At 42.5% G+C, this 27,160-nt stretch overlaps 1 protein-coding gene across 1 annotated transcript in view; it reads left to right on the top strand.

The window, feature by feature from the left end:
- Positions 1 to 25,799, top strand: part of LOC139350820 (sushi domain-containing protein 3) — a 31,107-nt gene extending 5,308 nt beyond the window's left edge. The window contains exons 3-8 of the mRNA XM_070992431.1: positions 7,073 to 7,198; positions 8,144 to 8,714; positions 22,081 to 22,272; positions 23,224 to 23,377; positions 23,483 to 23,668; positions 23,806 to 25,799. Coding sequence (XP_070848532.1) covers positions 8,450 to 8,714; positions 22,081 to 22,272; positions 23,224 to 23,377; positions 23,483 to 23,668; positions 23,806 to 24,142 — 1,134 coding nt within the window. The 5' untranslated portion in view covers positions 7,073 to 7,198; positions 8,144 to 8,449 and the 3' untranslated portion in view covers positions 24,143 to 25,799. The remainder of the gene's footprint in view (positions 1 to 7,072; positions 7,199 to 8,143; positions 8,715 to 22,080; positions 22,273 to 23,223; positions 23,378 to 23,482; positions 23,669 to 23,805) is intronic.
- Positions 25,800 to 27,160: the final 1,361 nt, after the last annotated feature.

Here is a 27,160-nt window from a genome sequence, read left to right as displayed (position 1 = left end):
AACTCTGACCTCAGATTAGGAATCACATCCAATACGCATGAGACGCACACACACACACACACACACACACGCACAAGCTTCAGATTGGGAACCAAATCTAAATCCATATGAGTCTGTTTTTCACCAGCTCTGCAGCACTTCCAATCTTTTAACCTTCATCTCTCACAGATGTAAAATCAGATTTTATTTTGTATGTATTCCAAATGTTTATTTTTTTGAAATGCTGAAATTTCACTGGTTTCATTTTCATGAATTTATGCTTGTAAAGCCACATCCTCCCTTAGTTTCAACATATAAAGTGGTTGATATGCACCATGTCACGTCACCACGCCGCTGCCTTCTCATTGACCTTTTGCACAATCCTGACTAATCACTGCCTCACTACATTAGTTATTGACTCTTACTGCAGCCAGGTCCCGCAGCGTACACCAATTGGACGATCAGACAAGCTACAGGGGGTCCCAAAGTCTCCTCACAGTGTCACTACACGCTTGTCTCTCCGACTGCTTATTTCTAATCTGCCAATGCTGCTCGCCTCCCAAATTAACGTCAAAGCTGCAGGGAGTCACCCAAAGCTCGGATCTCCACTTAAATCCTTAGAGTACAGATTTACAAGTAGTTCAGTGTTTCAGTCTTGAGAGCTGAGCAGTAATCTGCACATGTGGGAACCAGAGAGCAGTGGAAGTGGAAGCAGAAACTCTCCTTTCCTTTCCTTTCCTTTCCTTTCCTTTCCTTTCCTTTCCTTTCCTTTCCTTTCCTTTCCTTTCCTTTCCTTTCCTTTCCTTTCCTCATGTCTCACCAGTCTTACACTCCTCTCTTCAGCTGCTGCGATGGCCCAGTTTCCTCACACAGATCAATAACTTCATCTTATCTCATCTTTCATACTTAATCTCAGTGATGGAAGAGCTACACTCCAAGACAGTGAACCAGTGTGAGTGTTTTTTCCTTAAGAATGTGTCATTGTTCTACATAAAACATGTGTGTATTTATGTGTACAACACACCGGCAAAATACCTCTAGAGGATACTTCAAGGACACTCTAGCAGAGGTTTCTCTGAAGGATTACTGACCAGCTGCTCCAGGGATTTGAACCAGCCGCCTTCCAGTCGTGACCCCTGCCCTTCAAATCCCCTTCCTCTTGTTTGACCCCTGCTTCGCATCTCTGGGGCCAGACGTACATTGTCGCAGCAGGAATCAGAGTCCTAAAAACACTTAAAAGCAGGAGAAACATGGATCCAACCAGTGAAGATCCTTCAATCTACAGTCCCCCACTGTGCTGCTGTAAGACTCAGAGTTGTTTACTGTTGGTATGATGATGCTGTGAGAGAGTTTTATGTGGTGAAGATGTACTGTAAGTAATGAGTCGACTGAGTCTGGGAGCAGACAGGTCCAGAGAAGAAAGAGGCATGGGCCCAGCTGGAAGTGAGCAAAAGATTCTCACTAAAAATAAAACATCAAGCCTGGAATATGAAATCAGTCGTAATAGCTTGGAAAGAAAAAAAAAACTTCTTTTGTAATACCTGAAAACTCTTTGAAAGCAATAGATATAACTTGAACTATATAAAGTCACGCTAAAATGACTAAACTGCTAACTTTAGATCCCACTGGTTGATTAATGTGTGATTTAAGTGCTTATTAATAAATGATTTGGACATTTTTCCTCACTCTGAAGCCTTTAGTGAGACATCTGTCCAGGATTGTGTAGCTACAACAGCTGGCTCCTAATCTTACCGTCACAAAATTAATTGAACCCACTGGATGTAGCAGCTCTGTCATGGCACGTGAATACAAGCAACAAAGGAAGGAGCCGAACACAGGCGAGAGCTCCGTTCAGTGATTTAATGGTGAAGTTGTGCATGCAGGTAATGCTCTAAACTAGGAGAGCAATCCAAGGGTCAGGCAGAAGGTCAGGGTGGCAGGCAGGTTAATGGTGGAAGTAAGAGGACACAGGGTCCAAAACCACAAAGAGAACTTCAGCAGCCTGGCGGAGGAGCGGTGGATCTGACCCAGTGTTTGTGGGTAATTGCTGATGAGGGAATGAGGTGCAGCTAAGGAGATGGGAGTGCTGGGATCTGGAGTGAAAGGGTGAAAGTCTGCGGGTGTCTGGTTGTTGGAAGGAGACGAAATGCATGAGCGTGTTGAAGAGAGAGGTGACTGAAGGCAGGGACAGAGTAGAAGAATGGGCAAAAACAGGACTGAGTGACCGCTGTGAGAAGCTCCAAGGACGCTTACTGGTTAGTTGTTGAGTCGTGCTCTTTTTGACAGCCATGTCATAAACCTGTCACACGTATAAGACCCTGTGAAAACAACACTGACACATTGGACACAGAGCAACGTAAGCATTCGCTTGGAGGAGTTTCTGTCCACTCAGTGAATAAAAGTCCAATATTCCCCCTGCTTTTAGCTCTGCTTGAGAAGAATATGTAGCCTTTCCTCCGCTAAATGCCACACAATGTTCACCGGCTAGTTGCTAACTGTGGGAAGATAAAACAGTAAATTTACAGGCCATAAAACCACAACGATGAGCTGAAAGATGCTAAAAGACTCATCACCTATGGTCAGTTTATCCCCCTGTTAATATAAATATATTGATTAGAGCAGCTTTGAGCTTGAAGGGATGGAAATGAAGGCCCAAACCTGCAAATTAGAGTTAGCTGACAGGAAACAGAAAAAATGTTCAGACTTAAAGCTTTCATATGTCAAACTTTAGTAAAATATAAACAAAGCGGAGTCAGTGGAGTACACAGAGGTTTCCGGGCATTGCAGAGAATCCTGTTCCAAACCGCGGCCCAATCAGAGATGCTTTTGGCTCCATGCAGCCTCATTATCCCCTGATTCCTCACGTGAATGTCTCCAGATCTCCATCATTTGAGCAGCTGCCACAGATTTCTTGAACCCCAGTGAGAAGGGCCCGCCTTGTCCTTCGTCAACCTCTCATTGGAGGAAAGCCCCTCTGTCCTGTGTGACCCTGCACTTCCATACTTAGCACTGATTATTGGCTTTATGCACTGCTGTGCTCCACACACGCAATGAACAAACATGTACACATACATAAACAAACTGTGTCCAGAATAGGGCCACACTGACAGAATATGACCCATGAGAATATGCATGGGTGCACGTTTGCAAACACACAATGTGTGCATGTGTTCATGTTTGTTTGAACCTATAGAGAGACAGAAATGCAAACCGATGGTGGACTGAGTCAAGACTGAGCTAAAGTGCATGTGTGCATGTTATTGCACCTGCATGTGTGTGTCAGTGCGCTGTGTTTTGGAATTATGTAACAGTATTTAATGTGCTCTAAGATGTCGAATTAAGGGATTAGGTTGATAGTGACAGAGCTGCAGATTGACAGTCTGAGTGTGTGTGTGTTCATGTGAACAGAGACAGATACTGAGCCTGTGTTTCTGTCTGGCTGATAAGCTCTGAAGCGAGCACTGTCTGTCTTTTTCCAGACATCAGAACCTTCTGTCAGGATCATTTGAACTTTTTCTGGACTGCAGTGGACAAAATTAGCTCTTAATTGCTCCCATGCCCATCAGACCTCACCTTTTATCTAAAAGGAGAAGCAGGTATTTGATGAGAGCTGTGCCTGTGCACCAAAAAAGGTGGTTTCAGGTGTCAGGTTTTAATTGATGCTGGGAAATGCTCCTAATAGACAGGAAGTTGAATCTGAAACGTTGTTCCTCTATGTCATCACATATTCTATACTACACACATGCTGAGTATGATCTTGGAAAGACTTCTTTGTTGGATAATCAATAAAAAAAACCCCCTCTGTTTCACATTGACAAAGAATGGAGAGTGACGCGTGCGAATGTGAGTTTCATCCGTCTCATCCATATCTGCCTGACTGCTTCCTTAATCCTCATAATCCTTCTCCCAAGTGCTATCCACTCAAACTGCACTGTTGGTAGCACACATCCCTGCAAGCAAACACTGTTCACACTAAAAGTGTGAACATGCGCCGGACATCCGTCAGCACCACTCGCTTCCTGCTTCGCCCTCCCATGTCTGACTTTCACCCTTTCAACCCTCCGACCATCAGTTCTCTTCTGCGCCCTCTTCCTGCTTCGTGCCATGAAGCGACTCATCAGATTAACGTGATGATTCAATGTAAAATGCAGAGTAGATGCTGATAGTCTGCTCAGTAACAGCCACATTTGTTTGCACTAGTTATACATACAGTACGTTTCATAATTAATGTGGTGATGATTTATTCATGGGAAAAAATGCTGCAAGTAGCATATTAAGAACACTATATATTATTGATGGTTCATTTTCACACAAACCCTATAGTCAATACTTGTAATTGTCCTGTGATCAAACTGTGCTTCACTGCTTGAGATGATAAAACAGACAATTACAACAACACATGTTGAAAACATAAATATACTGGAGAGTATTTATACATTGCATTTATCACACTGCATTGTGATTAATTTCCCTTTATTCTGGCACTTTTCCTCAGTATTGCATTGTGCCATATTCTTGCTAAGCAATAGTCTAAAATCAAATTAATAGAAAAAGCCCATGATGAGTGCATAAAGAGGGTTTTAGATTTGGGGCTCCAGCCGGCTCAGCTCATACTGTATATATGGTACAAGTACTGTAGGCTTGTTACGTGGGAAATCTAATGAGCTGTGCGTCATTGAGCCGCAGCATCATCTTCATAGATACAGCAAGGAGCATCCTCGTGAGCTTCTACATAATATATACATCTGTGCTGCCGAGGCAGTGAATGTCGCAATACATGAAATTCATTTCAGAAAGGAAAAACATGGAGTATCACTCAGAGCAGAGCAGGAGTCACTCGTGGTTTTATGGGACCAATCAGGTTTTTTTTGTTTGTTTGTTTGTTTGTTTTTCAACTAATGAATTGAATCTGGGATGTGACAAATAAAGGGGATGAAAAGGGTTCAGTGTTACGCAGTTTTTAATAATTATCCTGTAACCTATATATAAAAACTTTACATTTCCAAATAATACGGATGAGGGCCAATTTATGGATTTCTCCTTCGTCTTCCTTCACACGGTCTAACAACTTGGGTGAGGGAGGTGTGGGTGAAAACAAGCAAGTGCATCACCAAACAACTGGCTACATTCACATCCAGCAGACACAGCAGCATGTAGCATTTACAGTACATGACAGCAGTCCAGAGCTCGTCATCTACACGTTCCACTTCCACTAACTTTGTCTGCTGTCTGGTGTGATCAGGTAGCATACAAAAGGGTTTATCGCAGCTTTTTCAATGAAAACATTTGCCTGCTGCGACTCAGAACAAGTTTGATAACAGTGGAGCTGCATGCCGGAAAACCAAACTCAAACCAAAAGGCCTTGTGGAGCCGAGGGAAACTGCAGAGTTGGCTCTGTGTGTTTATCACTTTGAGGAAACTCTTTCGAGTTACACATAAAATATTGATAAGCTTTAAAATAAATGTTAAAAATTCTTCTACTCAGGTATCATATAACAACAGTCCCTCTTAATAGTGGGTGGACTGGGTGTTAAAAGAGGTCTTAGTCATTGCTGTGTGGTATTTTGCTCTAGTTCACACGTCCTGTGCGTTCAGACCTTTTTCCTGCCACAATTAAAACGTGACACCTGAAAGCACCTCGTCTGTTCAAACACCATTTTCTGATTTATACTGATAGGATGGGTATTTTTTACCATAAAAACCCTGCCTAGAGCAGCTATAATTTGATGGCTTAAAATAAAATCTTGGATCCATCCTTTCAGGCCTTTCCTGTGTCCACTTTGGCAAAGCCGTGGTTGTAAATAATGTAGTTTGCAGCTGCAGAGCCCACCGCGTCCCCATTTCCTGGCCGAACATTTGATAGAGGGCAGTTTTCTCAGGCTAAAAGCGCTGGATCTCACTTCATCTGTCTTTCTCTTCCAATCTCTTGCTGTCTTCTCCTCTCTCTGATTGTTTTCCGACCGCACTTATGTCATCGCTCACTCTGCCTGCTCCTCTCTCACTCTTTAAATGCTCTCCACCTCTCTGTCTTTTCTTTTTATCTCTATCTTTTCCCTATTTTTGGTCCCAGATGCATCAATTATTCATGTCTTTGCATGGACTTTCTGACTCGAGAGCTATCAACAAGAGCTAGCAGGGTCATCATATCACACCTTAGTGTCCGCCTATGACACATGCAGTCCCACTTGAGGACACATGCACATGCACACACTCCCCTGCCAACATGGGAAGGTAGGCAGGTACTGAAGTCACGTTTTTCACCACATGGTTGCAAGTGAAAGATTTTCAAAAATAGCAATGTTGAACTTATTGAGCACCACTGGTTCATTGACCTCTTCTGCTTCTCCACCTGAATTTAATTAAATTTTGTATAAGCCATGGTGTCAGACATATGACTAAGGCCGTGGTCTCTATATCAGCTCATATTCAGGACAAGATTGTATGATAATGGTGACACACTGCAAGAAAACATTTGTGTGACCTGAGAGGTGTGTCTATGAAAGTACTTGCTAACAGAGATAACGGCAAAGGAGCACTGTGGCGCAGTCTGACATTAGCCCATAAGTGCTACAAGGCTTTAGCATGGAAAAGATTCACTGAGAATAAGCTCTGCCCTGCAACTGGAAGCTGAGCTCACTCACCAGACTGAAATATGAGGAGTAAAACTTTCAGGTTAGCTGACTTCATGGATACAAAAATGATGTGAGGTTAGATCTGTTATATGATGTGCATAATATGATTATTGCCCTTGGTGGTTGGTCCAGTGCTGAGAAGCTACATCATGTGTTTAACATAGCTTACAGCTGCGGTAGCTACAGTATGTGCATGTGCTGCATTGCTGTGCTGTAACCTCTGAAGACAAAACTATAAATTCTGCCTCAGCTTTCAGTCCACGTTGCAACCAATCGTATTCTCTGTTCAAACTGTATACTATGCCTTCCTCAAAGAAGTACTGACTTGAGATGTCGCCCATCCTGTGTTGGGCCATCAACTAACTTAGGCCATTTTCACACCAGTAGTTTGTTCTAGTCAGAATCATTTGAGTTAGTGAACTTGATGTGTTTTCCCATTTGTTTGGTTTCTTTTCACACAGAGAAAAAACAGAGAAGAAGAAGAAGAAGAAGAAGAAGAAGAAGAAGAAGAAGAAGAAGAAGAAGAAGAAGAAGAAGTGGGTCCTAATGAAGATCCACTGGCCAAATACGACATTGCACTAGTCCAGGTCCAACCTTGATTAATTCACCAGCTAGTTGCTAGCAGCTGTTACATTCGCTCATCCACATCCCACTAGGCAAAGCACACCTGGCTACGGGAGCTATTTGGCTCAAACTTGCAGAGCAGCCTAGTAGTTGGATCGGATTGAGGTTGGATCATCTTCCCACCACAAACAAGCCCCTCCAGAGGTCCTTCGGGACCAGAGTTTCATTTACAGGTTTCTCACCAGCCCAGACAAACCGCACTAACAGGGCAAACGCATCAGGGTTAATTCTAAAACAGTTCAGGTGTAAACGCTCCCTTGGTGATTGTTTCGTCACCTGAGTGTATCAGTCTATCTGCTGCTCAGTGTACCGCACTGCCTCTGCTACAGTACACTGGGCTTCTGCTGGAGGAGCTTGTGCCTTATGTTGCAGCCACACACTGATGGCAATGTTTGTGTTCTGTTTCCTCTCCTGCTTGTTACTGTGGTGAACTGGAGGTCAAAAGCTAACCCGCAGTTTGTGGTCTATCCAAAAGCAAGTACTGATCACTGCAAATGGTTTTCCAGTAAAAAGAGAAACCTTCAGCTGTGTATACAGTCAATATACTGAAAAACTGCAGAGTGAGAGAGAAACGCGGTGAGAGGGGCAGAGCTGCAACCAGGAATATCAGGACTTAAGGCTGCATGAGTTACAGCTCAGCACAGCTCAGCGAATGAGTTACTGTTATGCAAGAGCTCAGTCAGCCCAGCTGGAGATCAGAGAGAGAGAGAGAGAGAGAGAGAGAGAGAGCAGTGTGAGCTCGAGTGAACGAGCTGAGGGACAGAGAGGAGAGGGCTGGAGAGGAAACAGCAGCAAGTGAGCCGAGAGCAAGCAGATTACAGCTGGATCTACCACATATACACACACATGCATACATGAGCACACACACTCCCTCACTTCCCCTCTTTCTCTGTCGTACCTCTTCACAGCTCGGCAGCATCATGAGCAGAAACACAGAGGGGGTTTTCCTCTCTCCACCCAGGGAGTGAAGAGAGAAGAAGAGGAGGACAGACGAGAAGGAAAAATAAGAGGACTAAGGAGGAAGTAAGAGAAGAGGAGGGAAGTGGAGAGGAGGGGGAGAGCAGAGGAGGGAGACAGAAAAGAAGGAAAGGGAAGAGTCAAACTTTCCTCCAAGGAGTCTTTCTACCTCAAACTGGTCCAATCAGAGAGCCTAACCATGAGGCTGTGAGTCTTCCTTCCACTCACAGAGTTCCTCTTCATCGCTGCCTGACCTCATGTCTCCAGAAGTGGGACACACTCAAAGCACAGGCACCCGCCTCTGGATGCTGCTGTGCCCCCTGCTCTGTGCTCTGGTCCTGGCCAGAGGCTCCACGCTGAGCCCGAAGGACTTGCAGAGCACTGCTGCCACGTCGCTGCCAGAGAACTGGACCAGCACAGCGATCCAGCTGCAGCCAGACCTGCAGACTGAAGCGCAGACACAGGCGGAAGCACAGACTCTGACGGACACGCCGACTCAGAGCACCACCAGCAACTACACAGGTGAGCCCGTCTGTCACTCACCTTTGATTCCCATCAAGTCATTTTTAAGCAAACAGTGACATAAATTCATTGGTTTCAACTTCTCAAATGTGAATATTATAAGTTTTCTTTGTTGTCTGTGATTGTAAGCTGAATCTCTGGATTTTGAACTGTTGTTTGGACCAGAAAGCTTTTCTTAGGAAATTCTGGCAAAATCGCCAATGCAAGAGTTCACGTCATGGTCACAGAGTACACTTTGATTGCCAGTACCAAAACTTCCATAGCATCTAGATTTAGATTTATAAATATAAATATAGCTATGGTTAACTGCCAGCAGTTGTCTTGTTATCTGACTTCCCATTGGCAGTAAAACTTGCAGAAACTGGGTTTTATGGAAATCTGGAAATAATCCAAAGAAGACCTGAAAAGTTCTTGAAACTGTATCTGCTGTACTGAAGTCTATTTCTCAACTGATGTCTGTTTCTCATTACCTTAATCTGAACCTGACCTTGGCCTTAACCCCAAATATCCTCTGTGATACTACTAACTGAGCCTCGCCATAATCCTAACCACAGGAAGCAGTGTGCATACAGCTATATACAGTCCATACTGTGCTGTCAACACTTCAACAAAAAACGTGACATTTTATCCAAAAACAAGTCTACAAAAGTCGCTGAAGTGCCTGGAATTCAGTGTTTGCATGGACTGGCTGGAAGCTGCTTTGCAGTTTTTTGTTTGAGCTCTCATCCAAGAGGAGACTTATTCGCTCCAAGAAACCTCCACTCTGTTTTTTTTTTATCCACACGCATGAAAAAGTATTCACAAGACTAGAAAAGACTTGTTGATCTTCCTTGTGTCCTGCAATGTGTGTGTGTGTGTGTGTGCGTGTGTGTGTGTGTGTGTGTGTGTGTGTGTGTGTGTGTGTGTGTGTGTGTGTGTGTGTGTGTGTGCGTGTGTGTGTGTGTGTGTGCATGAGTGTGTGTGTTCTCTATGAGAGTGGACATTTTTGGAAGAGCTCGTCTGTGGGAATGTATTCTTATGTATTTTGTTCATATATCACGCATTTATACAAGCACACAAGCAAAAGCCTGAGTGTCACTACATGTGTGACTCTTCTTCTGTGCTCTTGTCTGCAAGTACAGAAGTGTGAGTGCATACGAGCAAATGAGCACTTCTAGTCTGTTTGTGTGTGGCTTCGCGCGCGCGCGCGTGTATGTGTGTGTGTGTGTGTGTGTGTGTGTGTGTGTGTGTGTGTGTGTGTGTGTGTGTGTGTGAGGCAGCAGGTGATGCAGTTAAAGACAGTTCGTTATGTCCAGGCTGGAGCAGCTCAGCCTAAAGAGAAAACTGCAGCGCCGCTCGCATGACTTCACCTCCACTGGAGCATGAGCTGCCTTTCTCTTCTCCTCCACTCGCTCTGTCCATTCTCTCTCTCCTCTCTCTCTCTCTCCTCTCCTCTCTGTCTATATGTCCCTCTCCTGTTTATTTTCTGCAGCCACTTTGTTCCTCTCTCCTTGTTATTCCATTTTTATTCCCTCTGAGGGTCCTTCACTTCTTTCCTCTTTTATTCCCTTTCACTCTCTCTCCTTCTCTCTTTCATTTTCCACCATTTATTCTTCTGTCCCTCGCCCGCCCCTTCTTCTCACTCACGTGTATGCATAAATAGCCGACAGCCGATGACAAAATGCAAACCTCACGTGCCTAATACACTCATAATACACACACACACACACACACACACACACACACACACACACACACACACACAGGCATTGGAAATGGACGCACTCGGCCCAAACTACACCAATCTTCTTAAGGGTTTAGAGAATAAACAACACAGTTGCTCGTTTCATAACGGCAGCTCTGTCTCACAGAGCAGGAATAAGCACTTTATACTTTAATAACACACACACATGCACACAAAAGCACACACAGGTGATCAGCTGGCCTGCCACATCGCACCACATGCATGAATTACGCCACACCAGAGCTTTTATGTGAGAGAGCTTCCAAAAACTGCAAATCCTGGAGGTGTGATTAATATCAGTGTGTGTGTGTGTGTGTGTGTGTGTGTGTGTGTGTGTGTGTGTGTGTGTGTGTGTGTGTGTGTGTGTGTATGACAGTATAAACCACTTATTCCCTCTAGCATTAACAGATAAAAGCCCCTCATTTTGTTTACTGTTTCGCACCACAGCCTATTTGACTCTTTCCTGCAGGTCTGGATTACAGCAGCAATACTGTTTGGACATTTAAGCCATTTTAGTTTGAGCTTTTCGAGCATAAAACCGGCCTCAGTTGTCATTTATTGGACAAAAAATAAATCCAGTTAAATATAGAAGGCTTTTGTACCATCACACTCACAAAGAAGACAGGAAGATGAAGCTGGAAGACGTTTTTATAGCAGTTTTTTTCACAGGTCTATCAGATGAACCCAAACACAGCTTCATCGCACCACCCGCCAGGTTCCAAATGTGCTCATTTGAAATGATTTGAATAACACCAGAAGTCTAATTTCACACTGTTACGTATCTAAAAGTAGATATTGTTAGCACACTTTATTTATACTCTATTGGATTGTCATTGTTTAGGTTGTTTCAGTTCACATTTGAACGACTTCACCATTACTTTTCAACCATTTCTCTCTTTAAGCTGTCTGTTTCAGATTCATTTCTTTTAGGTATGTCAACCATGAATCAACTGGCTGACCAACTGGTTAATTTCCACATATGTGAAAACATGCAGTGTCTGGGTGTCCAGCTGTATATTTCGCTGCATTGTAGTGGTACTTTGCAGCACGTGTGTTGGGTATGTATTAATGTAGAGAGCAAACAGCACAAAATGTGTAAAACCTCAAAAAGGCCACATCTACTGCTGTTTAAACCAATGCCTGAATCCGTTTTTTGGATTAATTCATTGAAGTTTGCAAAGCTTGTATATCACAGAGAGGTCAGAGGTCAACTGGAAGTGATCTATTCGACAGGGGAAACACGATCTGAAAGTCTTCTCCTTCCCTACATCTGCTCACTGAGTCTGCTTTTGAAATCAATGATACTGGTGAAGCAGACGTGTGCAGGTTTAGCGCACAGAGCCTCGGAGCGCTGGATCAAACCAGAGCTTTCAGGCTCCGTCAATACAAGCCGTGACTCATTATACAGCTCATCCAGGAATCCTTGCTGCTGGCTCTTCCCGGAAATAAATCGATCAGAGTCCTGCTATTGATTAAGTCATCCTCAGGTACTCTACCTTATACATTAGACTGCATTTACACATTTGTAACCTGTGTTTGGATCGCCTCTGAAACTCCAGTTTTGTGTTAAGCTCATGTAACTGGATCGCCATACAAACGGATATAGTGACCCATTGTGATCGCACATTAGTATAGTATATCTTGCTCTGCCATATCTTACATTATTCAAAGCTTTCATGCAGTATGCAATACAATACATTCACAACCAAAGTACACTACTCCTGGAAACATAAGGTCTGTAAAGAATTTCACTGCAATCCACCCAATAGTTGTTGAAACATTTATTCAAAACCGTAAATGTTAACCTCATGGTAGCAGTAGATTAAAAGTCAGGGGCTGCCAAAGTCATTAGGATTTATTATCTGGGGCCCATTAATCCATCCAGTAGTTGTCAGCTCATTTCAGCCCGGTCCAAAGCGGTGGACTGACCCACAGGCCGACAGCGCCATCCCTAGAGCCAACTCACACGGCTAAAAAGTAGGGGTTATTTAAAATGATAGACATAGAAACAAAAAAATAACAACTTGATGCAACAAGCTCGCAAGTGATATCTCTTGAGGTCCAATTTTAGGAAATGTATGAATCAGGAACAAGAAGTAAATGAGGCAGGTAAGGAAGGCAACAAATGAACTCTTGTTGTGTATCGAACATCACAGACTAATGAACAAAGCAAGGTCAGAATGAGCAATGGAGAAAAATCTGTGTTATTAAAAAAGCGCTGTTGTCTGCTATTTTTTGCAGTATTTTTTTCACGTTAAGTCAAAGTCAGACCAGCTGGTTGCAGACGGAGTCGGTGGCAAGAACGAGAAGCTGCAGTGGTGTGGTTGACCTCCCATTAGGAGGATCTGGCAGGCTGCTGATGAGCAGCGCTTATTTCAGCCTTAGAAAAGCAGTAAGCCTTCACATTAACACGATAACACAACCTATTAACCTGAACAGAGTGTGTGAGAGTTAATGTTAGTGTTAATCCCGCATTGAGGCCTATATCAGTTACTTAGCAGGTAGTCTGGCTCTTAATCTGGCCAAGCAGGAGTTGACAGTCAATCCTTACCGTCTGTGCTATTATTTTCTGTGATGACATTCAGTCTTTCAACCTTTCTGTTGAAATGCTCAATATACAGACTTTATGCACAGGTCTCTGAGATGTGTCTGAAGGTACAAGCTCACCTCTTCCCATTTCTTATATTCCAACCAAAAGGAAGCACAGGAGGATTATGGTGAGTAACTAAAAAGTCAGAGACCACAGCCAAGACCTTGGAGCTGCAAGTGGCAAATTTTTTGAAAAGAATCCAGCGTCTTGAACAAAAGCAAACACTAATATTCAGTTATAGATGCAGCAACTACCTCACGATGACAATAAGCTGCTTATTAAGTGTCTTTAAATACGATCGTTGGCTAAATGCCCACAACGTAAATGTGAAATGTTACAATGCCTTTAATCTGATTGACTGACGAGCAAAGCCAATTACCTTTGTCTATTCCAGGCTATTTCTAACGCAAGAAATCCTGTTAATGACACGCTGAACACCCAGGAATACAGATGCACACACTTACCGGTGGCAGGGAGAGTCCAGTGTATTTTGAATCCAATTACTTCTGTCTATTTAAGGTTTTTGGGTTTTTTTGGGATTGCACTGGGAGCCATACTAGAAATCTGCCTTCACTCATGTATCTCATTAGCGCTGCAAAACAATTTGATCCTGTCCTCATTTACAAAAGAGCCAGATTATTATGTTGTAAGACTTTTGAATTCTAATCATTTTAATTCTCAAAGGTTTCTTTTGGGAAAGCCGCAGCACCTTCACAAACAGCTTAAGCACAGGCGGGATGTGGACGTCTGCAAACACACATGACCCATAAGAGGAACTTCTGTGGGGGCACATACTGTACATGTACAGTCAAGAGCACACACATACGTATACACACTCTCAGCGCCAGGGGTATTTCTGTCATCGACACACACTATCGTCACTCCTGAGCCCTACTGGCTTCAGACAAAGAGTTCTTTCTGTCTTCTGCCTGTCAATCCAATATGGCTGCTGGCAGTGACTCAACTTCATTATTACCTTCCCACGGCTTAAAACTAGCACCGCTTACTGAACAAAGTCCCTGTCTGAAATGAGCCTTCCCTGTCCGGCCTGACGGTTGAAGCTGAATGGCAACGACTAAATGGCTGCAGGAATGAAAGTGACGCAGGCAGCAAAGACAAACACCTCCAAAAATCTCTTCGAAACTGTTTTTGGCACAGTGTGAAGCTTAGCCTCATCAATGAAAGCAATATACAGGTGTTCTCTGTCTCACCGATACACCTCTCATGTCTCACATCATTCTGTCACTTCTGTACAGTAGAAATGTAGCCGAAGCCAGCAGCCACTTAGCTTAGCTTAGCTTAGCACAAAGACTGGAAATGGGGAAACAGCTAGCCTGCTATGTGCACGAAATGCTACGAAATGTCCCCCCCAAAAAAAGAAATCCCCATCAGATGCTCTTGCTCTGTCATTTCCAATTTCCTCTAGTAATAATGGGGTTTTGGAGATGATACTTCGCGGCATATTTCTCATGTCACTTCCTACATTTCCAGAATGTCAGAGTGAGTTTTCGTTGCCTTTTCCCATTTGGAACAAAGTGACATCCACTGTGGCTGAACACGCAAGAAAAGAAAGTGGAATTTAAGAGCTTGTGTGCCTTTGACATGTAACTTTGATGAAGGCTTTCAGTTCAAATGTGCTAGTTTTTCTGTGCCAAGAATTTATTTTTTGATTTTCATGGCATCCATTGAACATCTGGCCTCAGCCAAGTCTATTCTCTGAAGATTTTGAGAGCAGCATTAGTCCCTTCTGGCATGTCAGTGAGGTTAACCAGTCAATCAGTGATGTCTGTAGCTCTAAATTAGGCCTATTGTTCCTGCTCTTTTTACCTGGACAGATTATCCTCAGTCAGATTCTGTCAAAGCTGCCAAAGGAGGCCTCGCTTATCTTTCAGCTTCTACCTCTGGGTTCTGCATGTTGTCATCATAAAGTCTCAACCAAAAAATAAACCCTCAAAATGGGACTATACATATGTCACTTCATTTCAGTCTGCTAAGCATTTGGGACTCACTGGATACAAGCATAAATGCATGGCTGAAGCAAAGATGCATGTCTTTATGTGTTTGCACAGGAACACACACACACACACACACACACACACTATGCAAGCGGAACGAGAGCCGGGGGGGATTAGGTAATCTGTTCTGATACCATGCATCAGTGAGGTGCCACAGAAATAGATACACCGATGGAGAGAACAGAGAGGCATGATGTTTGTTTGAGGGCAGATGACATACAGCTGGAGCAGCTGGAGCAAAGGGACCAAAAAACACTCGGGAAGGAGAAGAATCAGACAGGAACACAAGGGGGAACAAGATGAAGCTAGTCAGCCATCAGCCAAGAATGCCATCTTTCATTAACTTCAACTGAGACTTTTAGCATCTGGTAAAGTCTGACTCAGATGGAATTTATTTTTAACCATTGTTTATCCAGGGAAAACTGACCAAGCATGGAGGAGGGAGAGACTTTCCCTCAGTCTGCTGAGCTGACGTCTAACTTACAGTTGCAGGGTTTGTCTTTTTCTAATTTCTTTCTGTTTCTGACTTTGCTGTGTTTCTTTCTTTACTGAAAGAGAGCAGACAGTCTAGTGCTGTTACATAAAACATCCTCAAGTTAATAAATTGATGTTAAAACAGATCACTCATATCAACTAAAAATAGACTTTGTGTGTATACAGAAAACGCATAGATAGCGGCTCATTTAGCACATCCAATCCAGAGATGCGAGCATTAAAGCTGCACTAATCAAGACTTTTATTTTAACAATGGATCAAATGATGCGTAGCGTGGAACAGGATGATTTTAGAGGGGAACCTGCAGAGAATTACCGTTTCAGCATCTTTCAGTTCATTGTTTTGGTTTGATACATGCAATGCTAATGCTCTGGTTCAGTCTTATCGCTCTCATCATGGCAGGCAGTTGTTTTAAATTTACTCTACTGTACCTGCTCAGCACCAAACAGGCAAAGTTAGCCAACAGGTTTGATCAGGAGAATTTTGCAGCTAAAAAATCTGATACTTCCATCAGGAGTTGGTGGGGACCCAAACAGAGCTAAAAGGAGAGTGACATAAAGTAGGACTGAGATTTGTTGGATGGCCAGAAACACAGAGAGATTATTATTATTCATTTAGACAAACTCTGAATGATTATGTTGTTCTGTGCCTACTGGATGTGCAAATAAGCAACTGTTTGCTAACATGTTTGCTAAATCAACTGTGTGTTACTATGTGATAATATGGCAATGTTGCTTTTAGAGTCTGTTTTGCTGCCCCCAAGTGGCCGGAAAAATTAACTGACACTGCTTCAAAATACTGAGATCTGTTCATCCTTTCCAGTGTGCAGCAAAAACTTAAAAAAAAAAAATATGATCAACACTGTACTTAAAGGGGCGCTGCACTGATTTCGCACATCAAAATCAGCCTAATTGTGGTGGGTAGTTAATTATATGGCCATGGACTGAGGCAGACAGGGAGAGTCTAACACAAAGATGCAGTTACAGTAAGCTGCATTATGGGAAATGTGATCCAGTGGAGCTTGACTGACATAAGGCTACAGGTCTGGATACCGGTATCTCAGTTTCTTCTTCTTCTTCTTCTTCTTCTTCTTCTTCTTCTTCTTCTTCTTCTTCTTCTTCTTCTTCACATTTTTGGACCATTTCTTTTCTAATCTGTCCTCTGACTTAATGAAAATCCAACACTAAAGAATTACCACTTTGACTATTCACTGCAGAAACACATTTGGACTGATAAATATTCCTCCGCTCCCCCCACCAATAATAGCATTTAGAGGATATATAACTTAAACAAGGCAAGGAAACTGAAATATACAAATAATGTAAAATAATCTTAATTGTGAGCACTAACACATATGAAAGACACTCCTGGGTACATACAGAGACAGTACAGCAAAGATTTGCCTCAACCATAAATTTATCAGAGCCTTGCACATCAACAGCACAAGAAACGGTTGCCATATCAATGTGGGCTTGTCAGCTTACCCCCTAACAGTGTACCTAATCTTCTCCAATTTAATAAAATACAGCATGTCCCTAATCCATTGTTCAAATGTTGGAGGATTACAATCTTTCCATCTAATCAAGATGTGTCATCTGGCCACCAGCGTGGCAAAAGACACAAGATTTTAATGTTATTTAAATTGAGATTTTGTGTCACCACACCAGCTAAAGCGAGGGAGGCTGATGCTTCAGCTTTCTTTAAAGGAATATTAGGGTGCAAAGCATTTCTTCATCAATGATCACTTTATAGGGTGAGGTCTTACATTTGGGGTTTATGTAGCAAACAAATAAATAGAGAGACTAAAGGTCCTAACAAATATGTGTGTTTGTGCAGGGAATGCTGGCATTATGTCATGTATGTGTCTGACATGGGTGCATCTCGCGAGTGTGTATTTGTTCTGTTCACTCATTCTGTGCATGTGAACGTGTATGTGTGTGAATCTTTAATGCACAGAGCCTAATCTTTATTTAATCACAAACTATTCCGAGTGCTTCCCTGACAGAGGCAAGCAGGGAAGGTTTTAGAGAAGAATGCAGCAGAGTGGATGCTTGGTCGGCGGCATCGGGTTGCCAGGTTTGGGTGTCCAGAAGTGTATGACAACCCAGCTGGCAGCTGGACACTTTGACTGGCAACCCACAGTTTCCACAATGACAGAGAGGCTTTCTGAATGGCACCGAACCAACATGAAAGAGCAAACAGAGCACAGAGTCAACACACACACACACACACACACACACACACACACACACACACACACACACACACACACACATACACACACAGAGCTGATGTAGTGTCCTCTCTGTGTGTGAAACACACGACCTGGGCATCAGTACAGAACACGCTTTACTTGCATCCAAACTGAAGTCAAGAAAAATGAACAACACAGCAAAGTGAACACGTTTTGTATGGATGCTGGGCTGTACTGGAGGGGGTCATTGTTCCTCTCCTCTGTTCGCTGCATGTCGACTCACGGGGAGGCGGGTGTTACCTCTGCGTCTTGGGGTTTGTAGGGATGGGGACAAGTTTCCTGCTGTGGCGTGGCAACAGCCAGCGAAAAAAGCACCTCAGCCAGAATCTTAAAGCACAGACTGTCACGTAATATGTTCAATATTTTATCTGCCTTTATTGAGTTAAAGGCTTCTGTTTGGCAGGTGTGTGTGTGTGTGTGTGTGTGAGTGTGTGTGTGAGAGAGAGAGAGAGAGAGAGAGAGAGAGAGAGAGAGAGAGAGAGAGAGAGAGAGAGAGGAAGCTTAGGAGGTGCATTCAAGAATCAAATCCTATGACTTTGTGTAAGTTTCCAGAATAAGTATTGTATATACCTTAGATAATGAGCTATAACGCCTGTTAATGGCTAATAACGATGTCATACACCGATATTACTATAAAATTATTTATAACGATGGTCGTGATGAAACCACAGTGAGTTACATGCACCTCTTTTCAGTGCAAAATTTCAAATAACCCATAGGACACTACAGCACCAAACATCAAAGTTATGACAAACAGCTACAGAGCAAGTTTGTGTCTATTATTATCTTGGCAGCAAATAACAGATTTGCTCTTATTAGGACACTGTTTACTAATTCTCCTGTAGATATAACAAGCAATGCTATAAAACCCAATGAAGTCCTACTGAAAATGACACTGAAAGTTTATTAACCTTCCCTTGAACTTGATCATGATCAATATCTCCATGCGGTCAGTAAATAGATAACTGTGTTGCTCTGTGCCGCGTGTGAGTCTCAGTGACAGATCATTGTACCCCAGCTCCTGCTACTGTAATGAGGTCTGATAAACTCACCAGATGAATCTCAGATGATAATTAAAAGCACCTCAGTTTAATTAAAAAATATCATATTGGATTCATTGAAATGCTAATTTTAGTCCTTAGTATTCTTTCACCGAGAGATTTACATCTCTCAAGTGATGTTTCATTTTCAAGCAGCAACAGTCTTCTCACACTGAAAGCAAAGAAAGGAGACTGGCATCGGCAAATAAGATCAATTCACACCTCTACGTCCGGTTTTCATGCACAGTTTTCCAAATCTAGCTATTTTATTCCCCAGTTAACTTCATACATTCTGTTCAAACAAATGAAATAACATTCAGACCTGTTTGAGTTTGAGGCTTGGATTTGGGTTTTTCAGCATCTTTGCTTGAGCAAAAGCCAAACGTAGGGGAAAAAAATCATTGATGTGTATCAAGAGAGATGTTTTGAACAGAATCTTGTAGGTATCGGACACTTTCTGAGCTTTTGACTAAGCTGGAAGCCACCAAATACACACACACACACACTCACAGTGGTAGCATCGGTAAAAGGTCTCTTAAGGGAAACAGGATGGCTTTTAGTTTCCCCTTTAAAAAGTCAGCTTGTCCTTGTTTCACTGCACTGTACCCATTGCGCACGTGTTTGGTGTGTGTGCCTTGATGTGCGTGCGTGTTTATGTGTGTGTGTGTTTGTAACGGAGGGGATGCTGTCATCTTCGCACAGGATCACAGGATCCTCTCCCTCTCTGTGTCTACTGCTGCAGAAATCCTCCCATCTGTCGCTCCTAATCAGCAGAGAGCAGCTTGCATGTTCACAGGGTCTTACAGTGGGATGACATCTCTCTCTCTCTCTCTCTCTCTCTCCACACACACACACACACACACACACACACACACACACACACACACACACACACACACAAAGGGAGAGAGAGCTTACACTAATACTGACACAGCAAAGCAAACTGCAGCCTCACGTGCCCCTCTGGCTGCTACTCATTAAAACATCATATTGGCAAACACCATGCTTATTTTTTTTCTCTCTCTGTTTCTTTTAAAATCAAAAGCTCTTTTTAAGCTGCGCTAATCATGATTTTTATTTCAACAATGGGAAAAAATGGCTTTGTGTCATGTATAAGGTGGCTCTTAGTGACAGACCCACAGAGAATTATCATCCAGCTGTGGTAAACAACTGATTTTCACACACAGTAGCATGATGTTTATATCCTCCTGAGAACCAAGGAAAAAAAGTATCTTTCAATTCAAATTTTTTTTGTGATTTCTCTTTCCTCTTTGGAGCTAAAACAAATCACAATTTAGAATTTTGTGAAAAATATTTTTTGTTTAGATTTTACAGCATGCCCACTGTAGTGGACTAACAGAAGGATTTTACCATCACACAACAAAATCATAAAAGGCTGACAAGAAAACAAAAATGTCAATCCATTTTTGAAATGACACTGAACATTTGGCCTGTATCTTTTGTTGAACTACTGAACAAAATTGACATTATTAAACATTCATAACATTGCTATTCCTAACAAAAAGTTTAATTAAACTCTGAATCCAATTTATGATTCCTGACATGTTCATAAACAAGAAAATATATGATTACTGTAGTTTAAAAAACAAACAAACAATAGCTTAACAATATTTGACTTATCTTTTCTCTTCTCCTGGCATTGGCATTTTGCTGCAGTCTCCACTTTGTCTCAGCATGAAAACATGAAAAGTTCCCCTCATCCCACCAAAACACATGAGATTGGAAAGGCCAGGGTGTTTTCTACTGAGCACATCAGGACTTAGTATGGTAGCTCAAATGAGTCAAAAGATATAGACCAAAACCAAATGTCCACTACAGAGGACACAAATGAATAGGCTGGGTCTCAGGAGGATATGGTGTAACTTGATTTGGTGAGTGTTTGCTTCTGTCGCTGATTCAAGCGAAAATGCACCTCACCAAATCAGTCAATACATGCATTGCACCTCCTCCTATAATAAAGACAGATGGGGTTTGTGTAGTTCTTATTGGGCAGCTATCCTTTGTCATCACAAGTAATTGCTGAGTCATCAGCATTGATCAATAAGCCCGTGGACCCACTGCAGATATCATGTGGCCATCATGTGCTATGGTGCAGAAGTAAATCACACTTATTTTCTCTTTGAGTAAGATCCTTTGAGGGATGTTTGGAGCAACCAGCGACGCTGTAGGTTTACATGAGATTTCCTGTGAGGCTCAAAAATCCCTGCAGCACAGTCTTACAATAGCCGCTGCATCACGAGACCTCAGATGTATTTGCGTATTGTAGCATGAGGAAGATAAAAATAGTACTCTGTCTCTCTCGCTCTCCATCTTTCTCTCTGTCTGTCTATCCAGTGTAACTGCTAATCTCAGGCTCTCAGCATTGAACAGACTAAGCTGTGTCTGTGTTTGACAAGAAACAGGAGGGAGACAGAGAGAAGACAGAGAAACAAGTGTGGGAGAGAGAAGTAGAAAGAGGCAAACGGAGACAATGGAACAGGGGCTTTTAGAGTTGATAAAGTTTACATTTTCAACACAGATAAAAAAATTCCAATAGCTACAATGGAGTGTGTTAGAAGTAAATGTTATCAGTGGTTCACGTTCAACATTAGGCCTGTTTACAGTCAATTTAGAGTCCAGGATGTGACAAAAAATTGAATGAAGCAAGAAGAAAGGCAGGTTTTTGACAAAGGAAACAAATTTTTGCTTTTTCTAGAGTGATAAAATTCAAATAACTCCACTCATGTTGCGTTCACTCAAAAACAAAACCCACAGATTATAAGCAAACATGCAGAGATCCCGGAAAATGCTGAAAAAACTATTGGCACCGTTTTCTGACAAAGTCTTGCAAAGAAATGGTTCAACATTGTGAGATTTTCACTGATTTTTCTTTCCCACTGAGAGTTAGCTGAGAAGATCGATACCACACTCATACCTGTATGCTAAATATGAAGCTAGAGCCAGCAACCCGTTAGCTTAGCTTAGCTTAGCTTAGCACAAAGACTGAGTGAAGTAGCTAGGCTGGTTCTGTCCAAAAGTAAAAGTCACTAAGACAGTCACTACTTCCTAAAAATAGATAGTAGTATGAATCTTAACATCTGAGTCTTGGCAAGAAAGTGAAAATGTATTTTCCAAAATGTTAAACTATATAATTTCAGGAACTAGCTCTCGTGAATCTTCGATATTTATGTGTCTCTCAATCTCTTTGATCAGTGAAGTGACTTTCTGTTGCGTCTCCTCTCTCCTCAGGTCTGTCCTGCGTCCCTGTCCTACCACCACGTCGCGGTTCCTTCTATGTCGAGAGTGGGACAGGCGTGTCCATTGGCAGCGTGTTGGCCTTCTGGTGCAGAGAGGGATACCAGCTGGTTGGCAGCGACAAAATCTACTGCAATGTCAGGAACGGCAAGCCGCAGTGGAGCAACTACCTGCCTGTCTGTGAGGGTAAGGAGGTTTAAGCAGGTTTATTTGGAAAATCAAGCAGATTTTCAGCTTCACTTTGCAATTACTCATGTTCCAAATGAGCGGTTTTCTTAAGTGAGTTTTTTAGTTCACAGCAGCGGCTATTTTCTCCTGCATTCAGTATGAGCTGCTCCATTCCAATGGTTGGTCTAGTTCTCATTGCTCACATCTTGCTATGCATGAAACGTGGTTGCAGGTTGCATGTAAAGCACTGCTGGTGCACGGCAGCTTATCGTGCTCAGGGAACATGTCTCACTTTTCCTCTCAAAATGCTAACATATTGTGGGAAATGAACCTCTTGCTGACCAGAGAGAGAAAATAGAACAGAAGTTTTACTGCATTCAAAAAGCAGAGAAAAGGTCAAATGTACTGCACAGGGAAAACTATTTTTATCTATCCCAGAATTTATTAGAGCGATAAATGGAATGTACACAAATGGTTGTTTTTTAAGATGTTGGAATTTTCTTTGTATTGCTAAAATTTGTAAATTGTTCAGTCAGGAGGAGAGACATGATGTTACACCTTTTTAAGCAATCTCAGTTTTCCATTTTGCCCTCTTTGGCGCCACCTATGGTGATAAGCAGTAATTACAGGTGTTTTTTTTTAAACTTCATTTCTAGAGATCCAAACCTGTGTTTCATTATCTGCAGTACCTGATCTTTCCTTGGTCAGCCATAGTAACCATTTACTTGCTATGCTAGCTGACTAAGAAAGTACACTTTTTCACACACAAATGAGAAGGAGTCTGTTGCAATAGCACCACCCATCCTCTCTGGCGGACCAACAACTACTGATGGAAAATGTGTCACCACCCTGTTGTTGGTACAGGCATCCAGGTCAAAATACTGCAAACACAAGGGCCACCGCTGACCACTTGACAGTCACTTCCTGCAGATCTGCTGATAAAATAAATCTTTTTATTCTCCCCCACAGCCATCCCCAGACCTGAGGACCGCGGTCTGAGAGTGGCTGTGTTGGCTTCAGTGGTAAGTGGCATCGTCATCCTTGCCATGTCCCTGTCCTTCCTCATCTGCTGCCTGCAGGAACGATCCAGTCGGGACCGAGCCAAGAAGGAGGGACGGAGCAGGTAGGGCTTGAGAAAGGGGTCCCTCGATGTGCTGTAACCCCCTGTTCTCTGACTTTCCCCTGCTTTATGAGGACTACCAACATGAAACAATTCTCCCCTCCTCAGGCGCAGAGAGAAGCGCTCGGCCCGTCGCAGCGAGTGTTGGTTGGAGCGAGAAGAGGGTGAGTGGGAAGCTTTCCCTCCTCCCAAGATCTTCCATCTCTCCCAGAGGATGAACCCCCGCCTGGCTCCCGACAGCCCCCTCTATCTGACTGGAGGACTCAGTGGATATGAGAACAGAGGATACCAGAGGTAAACTGGCAGCACCAAATATTATCATGCAAGAGCATATCATACCAAAGTATATGACATTGCCCCATGTGACCATAAAACAGCCAATCAGGAAACGAATAGGATAAATAATTCTGTTTACTCGCTCTGTCTTTCAGGAGTCAGGAGAGTTTGCTGAAGGCCTCCATGCCAGGACTCTACCGCTCTGAGTCTCAGCTTTACCCGCACGTCGTCCTGCAGAGGGTCCCGACTCCGACAGCGCCCTCTGCCCCTTCTGCTCCATCTGCCCCCCTCTACCTCCACCTCCCCTCCTCCTCCTCCGCTGCATCCTCACCCGCCCACACAACCGCCCACAGCCAACCTCACCTAATGGCGCAGTATCCTACCCCGACATACCCGCCCAACCCCAACACAGCCGTGCCCGCCTACCCCCACCCAACACCGGCGCCTATCTACCCCAACCCTAACCCAACACCGCAGCGGCCATGGCAGTAGCTGTGTCTTCCACTTTCCATGTCCTGAAGCAGACATGAAAAGAGGGTGTACTAATGGAGATGCAGCCAGTGTTGAAGCACCCCCAGTTACTGCATGCTCGCTGAACTTCTCCTGCATTCTGGACTCAACAACAACTGAACACTGGAACTTTTCCTTCACTCTTACTGAACCTCTGCTGCTGTACTCTCTACAGGAGGAACTCTTTGGAGAGAGTCTTGCTTTCTTTTAGCCGTCAGAAATTACAAGAAAACTTCAAGTAGCTGGTCAACAAGGGAACACAGGAAGTTTATGAAGACAAGACATTTTTGAAAGAATAACCTGCGATGAAGGTTCATGAAGGAGTGCTGCCGCCACTGTTTAGGCAGCTCAAATCTTTCAGCAGTGTTAATTTTTTAAATAGTTTATTGTTAGGAAAAGGATCCTTATCAGCCTTCCTGAGGTCCACATAAAGTTATCTAGACAGATATATACAGCATATGTATATATATATATATATATTTGCTTTAAAACTAAAGGCTTAACATGAACTTCTGAAATCTCACATGTGATGTAATGAAAGGTTTTGGGTCACTTTACAGCTCTTGTTAATATGTCCTGGAATTTCCCTGCACTGTGTGGAGAAAATAGAGCGGCGATAGGGATTTATGTGTAGCAAACACACTGTGATTAAAGGCTGCAGCTACTGAATGCAGCCCATTTTCTGCTGTTTGTATGGATTTAATAATGCAGCAATCGCATTCAATTGATCCTTTCTCACGAAACTTGTTAACTAAACGTAATATTTTTGTCTGTGTTTGTTTCTTTTTCTCTGTCTGTTCCGAAGCAACTCATTCTGTCACGTAATTATTGATGACAAAAGCTTGTTTTATGATGATGGCAGTTTGGCTGGTTTTCTGTCAAAATCATTCAGGGCCCCTGATGGATTTAGGAAAACGTGGAACGTACAGAACTGGAATGCAGACTGGAAATTAGACCTGGGTCAAATAATAATTATCACAACTTGAATTCCTTCATGTCTGGTTTGAGCCCCAGGTTGAAACAATAAGTTGTTAATCGCAGACAGCCGTGCAAAATTGATTGTCAATATCAAGAAAAGCTCATGTGTGATTCTGTATGTAAGTTACAGCAAGCAGGTCGTCAGACACACTGTGAGGCTGCTGTTTTGTCCTCGCTGCACTGCAAACTGCACAGAAATGCACTGATATGTAAAAGTTCAAACAGGGAGGGAGAGAAACTTCGGGACCATGTCGACCTATGAATTCTGAATCACTTGAATTCTCTTAGCTTTGGCTGCAGTTGTGAAGCCAATGTGGATTTTGCTCCAAATATTATTGTTTTTAAATGGATAATTAACCTTTATTATTTGCTTGTTGTATGTACATGCATTTTTAATCATCATCTATCCAAGGGCCCCTTTAATGTTGTAGTCAGTTTACTCTCATGCTGTGGGGGTTTTCTTTATTTTTAATAGGAGGACTTGAGTAGACACACTAACAAATCTGCACTTTACATTTTTGAAAAGGCAGGGGGGGCATAAACAGTTTGGACTGTACAGTCCTAAATGTGTTTCTCTTACTGTTATTATTAAACTATCTGTTGTATAATAATAAGACTGCCATAAAAGCTGAATAAAGAGACTTTTGTTTAGTTGAAGAGATCACAGTGGGTGTTTTCAGTGTGTGCTATTCTGGCAGAAAAGAGGAAAAAGAGAAAAATAGATGAAGGAAGGAAAGAAATAGATGAAGGAAGGAGAGAAAAGAGACCTAATTCATCATAGTGTCATGACAGTTGAAAATGAGGAGATGACCTCATTTGCCTGCAGAGCGACAATGACGCAGGAGGAAGATGGAGTGGTTTGTCTGTTCACACTGGACTTGAATAACACCTAAATAAAAGATGGCTTCCTCTCAGTTTCTGCAGCAACAGTATGGTTTTTAAATAATATGGTAAATTGAAATACAGTATGTGATAAAGTTGCAGTGTTGCAATATGGTGGAAGGGAATCATTTAAAATTTTAACATTTGGTCCAGTGTCATTCATGGGAAAGTAGCATTTTCTATCAAATGAAAAGACAGATGAAAAAGAAAAGTTTTCATTAAATCCAGGCTGAAGTCAATCTGAGCATCATGCATTCATGCATAATCAATTTTGCAATGATTTCTCTTGAATAAACATACAAATATACACAAATAAATGCATGAAATTCAACAGATAAAGTTTTACAGCTAAAAGTTACAGCCTTTGATTAAATAAGAGGGATGGACATCATAGGTGAGCGCTCATTCCACTGGGTGACCACGAGCACGATCTGCATGCAAAGGAAAACTGGCAGTAAAATTAGGCAGCATACAGACTGCAAGCAATGGAAATCACCCGTACTGCAAAGATGACATCTTTGCACTCAAGGGTGGAAAATCAAGACCTGCTCATTTGTTTGGTCTGCTCTACTGATTGTTGTGATGTGTATTTGCATGCAAGCAAGAAGCGACTTAAAGTGGCTGCAAATGAGATGAGAGGAGAAAGAAGACCTGCAATGAGGTACGTTTGAGTTTTGTGCTTAGCTTAAGCTTTTCACACCTTAACAGCTTAAAGTAAAAACTTTCAAAACTCGATTAGGAAAAAACAATGCATAAGACGCTGCTACAGAGAGGCCAATTTGAGATGAGTGGACTTGTTTAACGAAGATAAATTAAAGGGTCAATTCAACCAAATAACAACAAAACATGTTAGCTAGTTGTATTTTCCCAGGTTTTGAGATTTATGCCTCCTTTTCAAAACATCTGTAGTGCTGAAAAATGTATGAAAAATTTAAAGAACTGAATAGCAGCATCTCTTTCCACAAAAGAACACTCTAATTACTGCACTTATAGCACCTTTGTGGTGCAAATGAGCCACTGAGAGCATCTGCTGAAAGTCTGAAAATACCCTCAAAACTCAGCAGGGATGCACCACAATATTGATAGTTCTAAATGTGCACAAAGCCTCTTCTACTTCCATGAATAAGCCTCTCAGTGTGT

Source organism: Chaetodon trifascialis, chromosome 22, assembly GCF_039877785.1.
Source record: "Chaetodon trifascialis isolate fChaTrf1 chromosome 22, fChaTrf1.hap1, whole genome shotgun sequence".
NCBI lineage: Eukaryota > Metazoa > Chordata > Actinopteri > Chaetodontiformes > Chaetodontidae > Chaetodon > Chaetodon trifascialis.
This window is presented reverse-complemented; position numbering and strand designations above follow the sequence as displayed.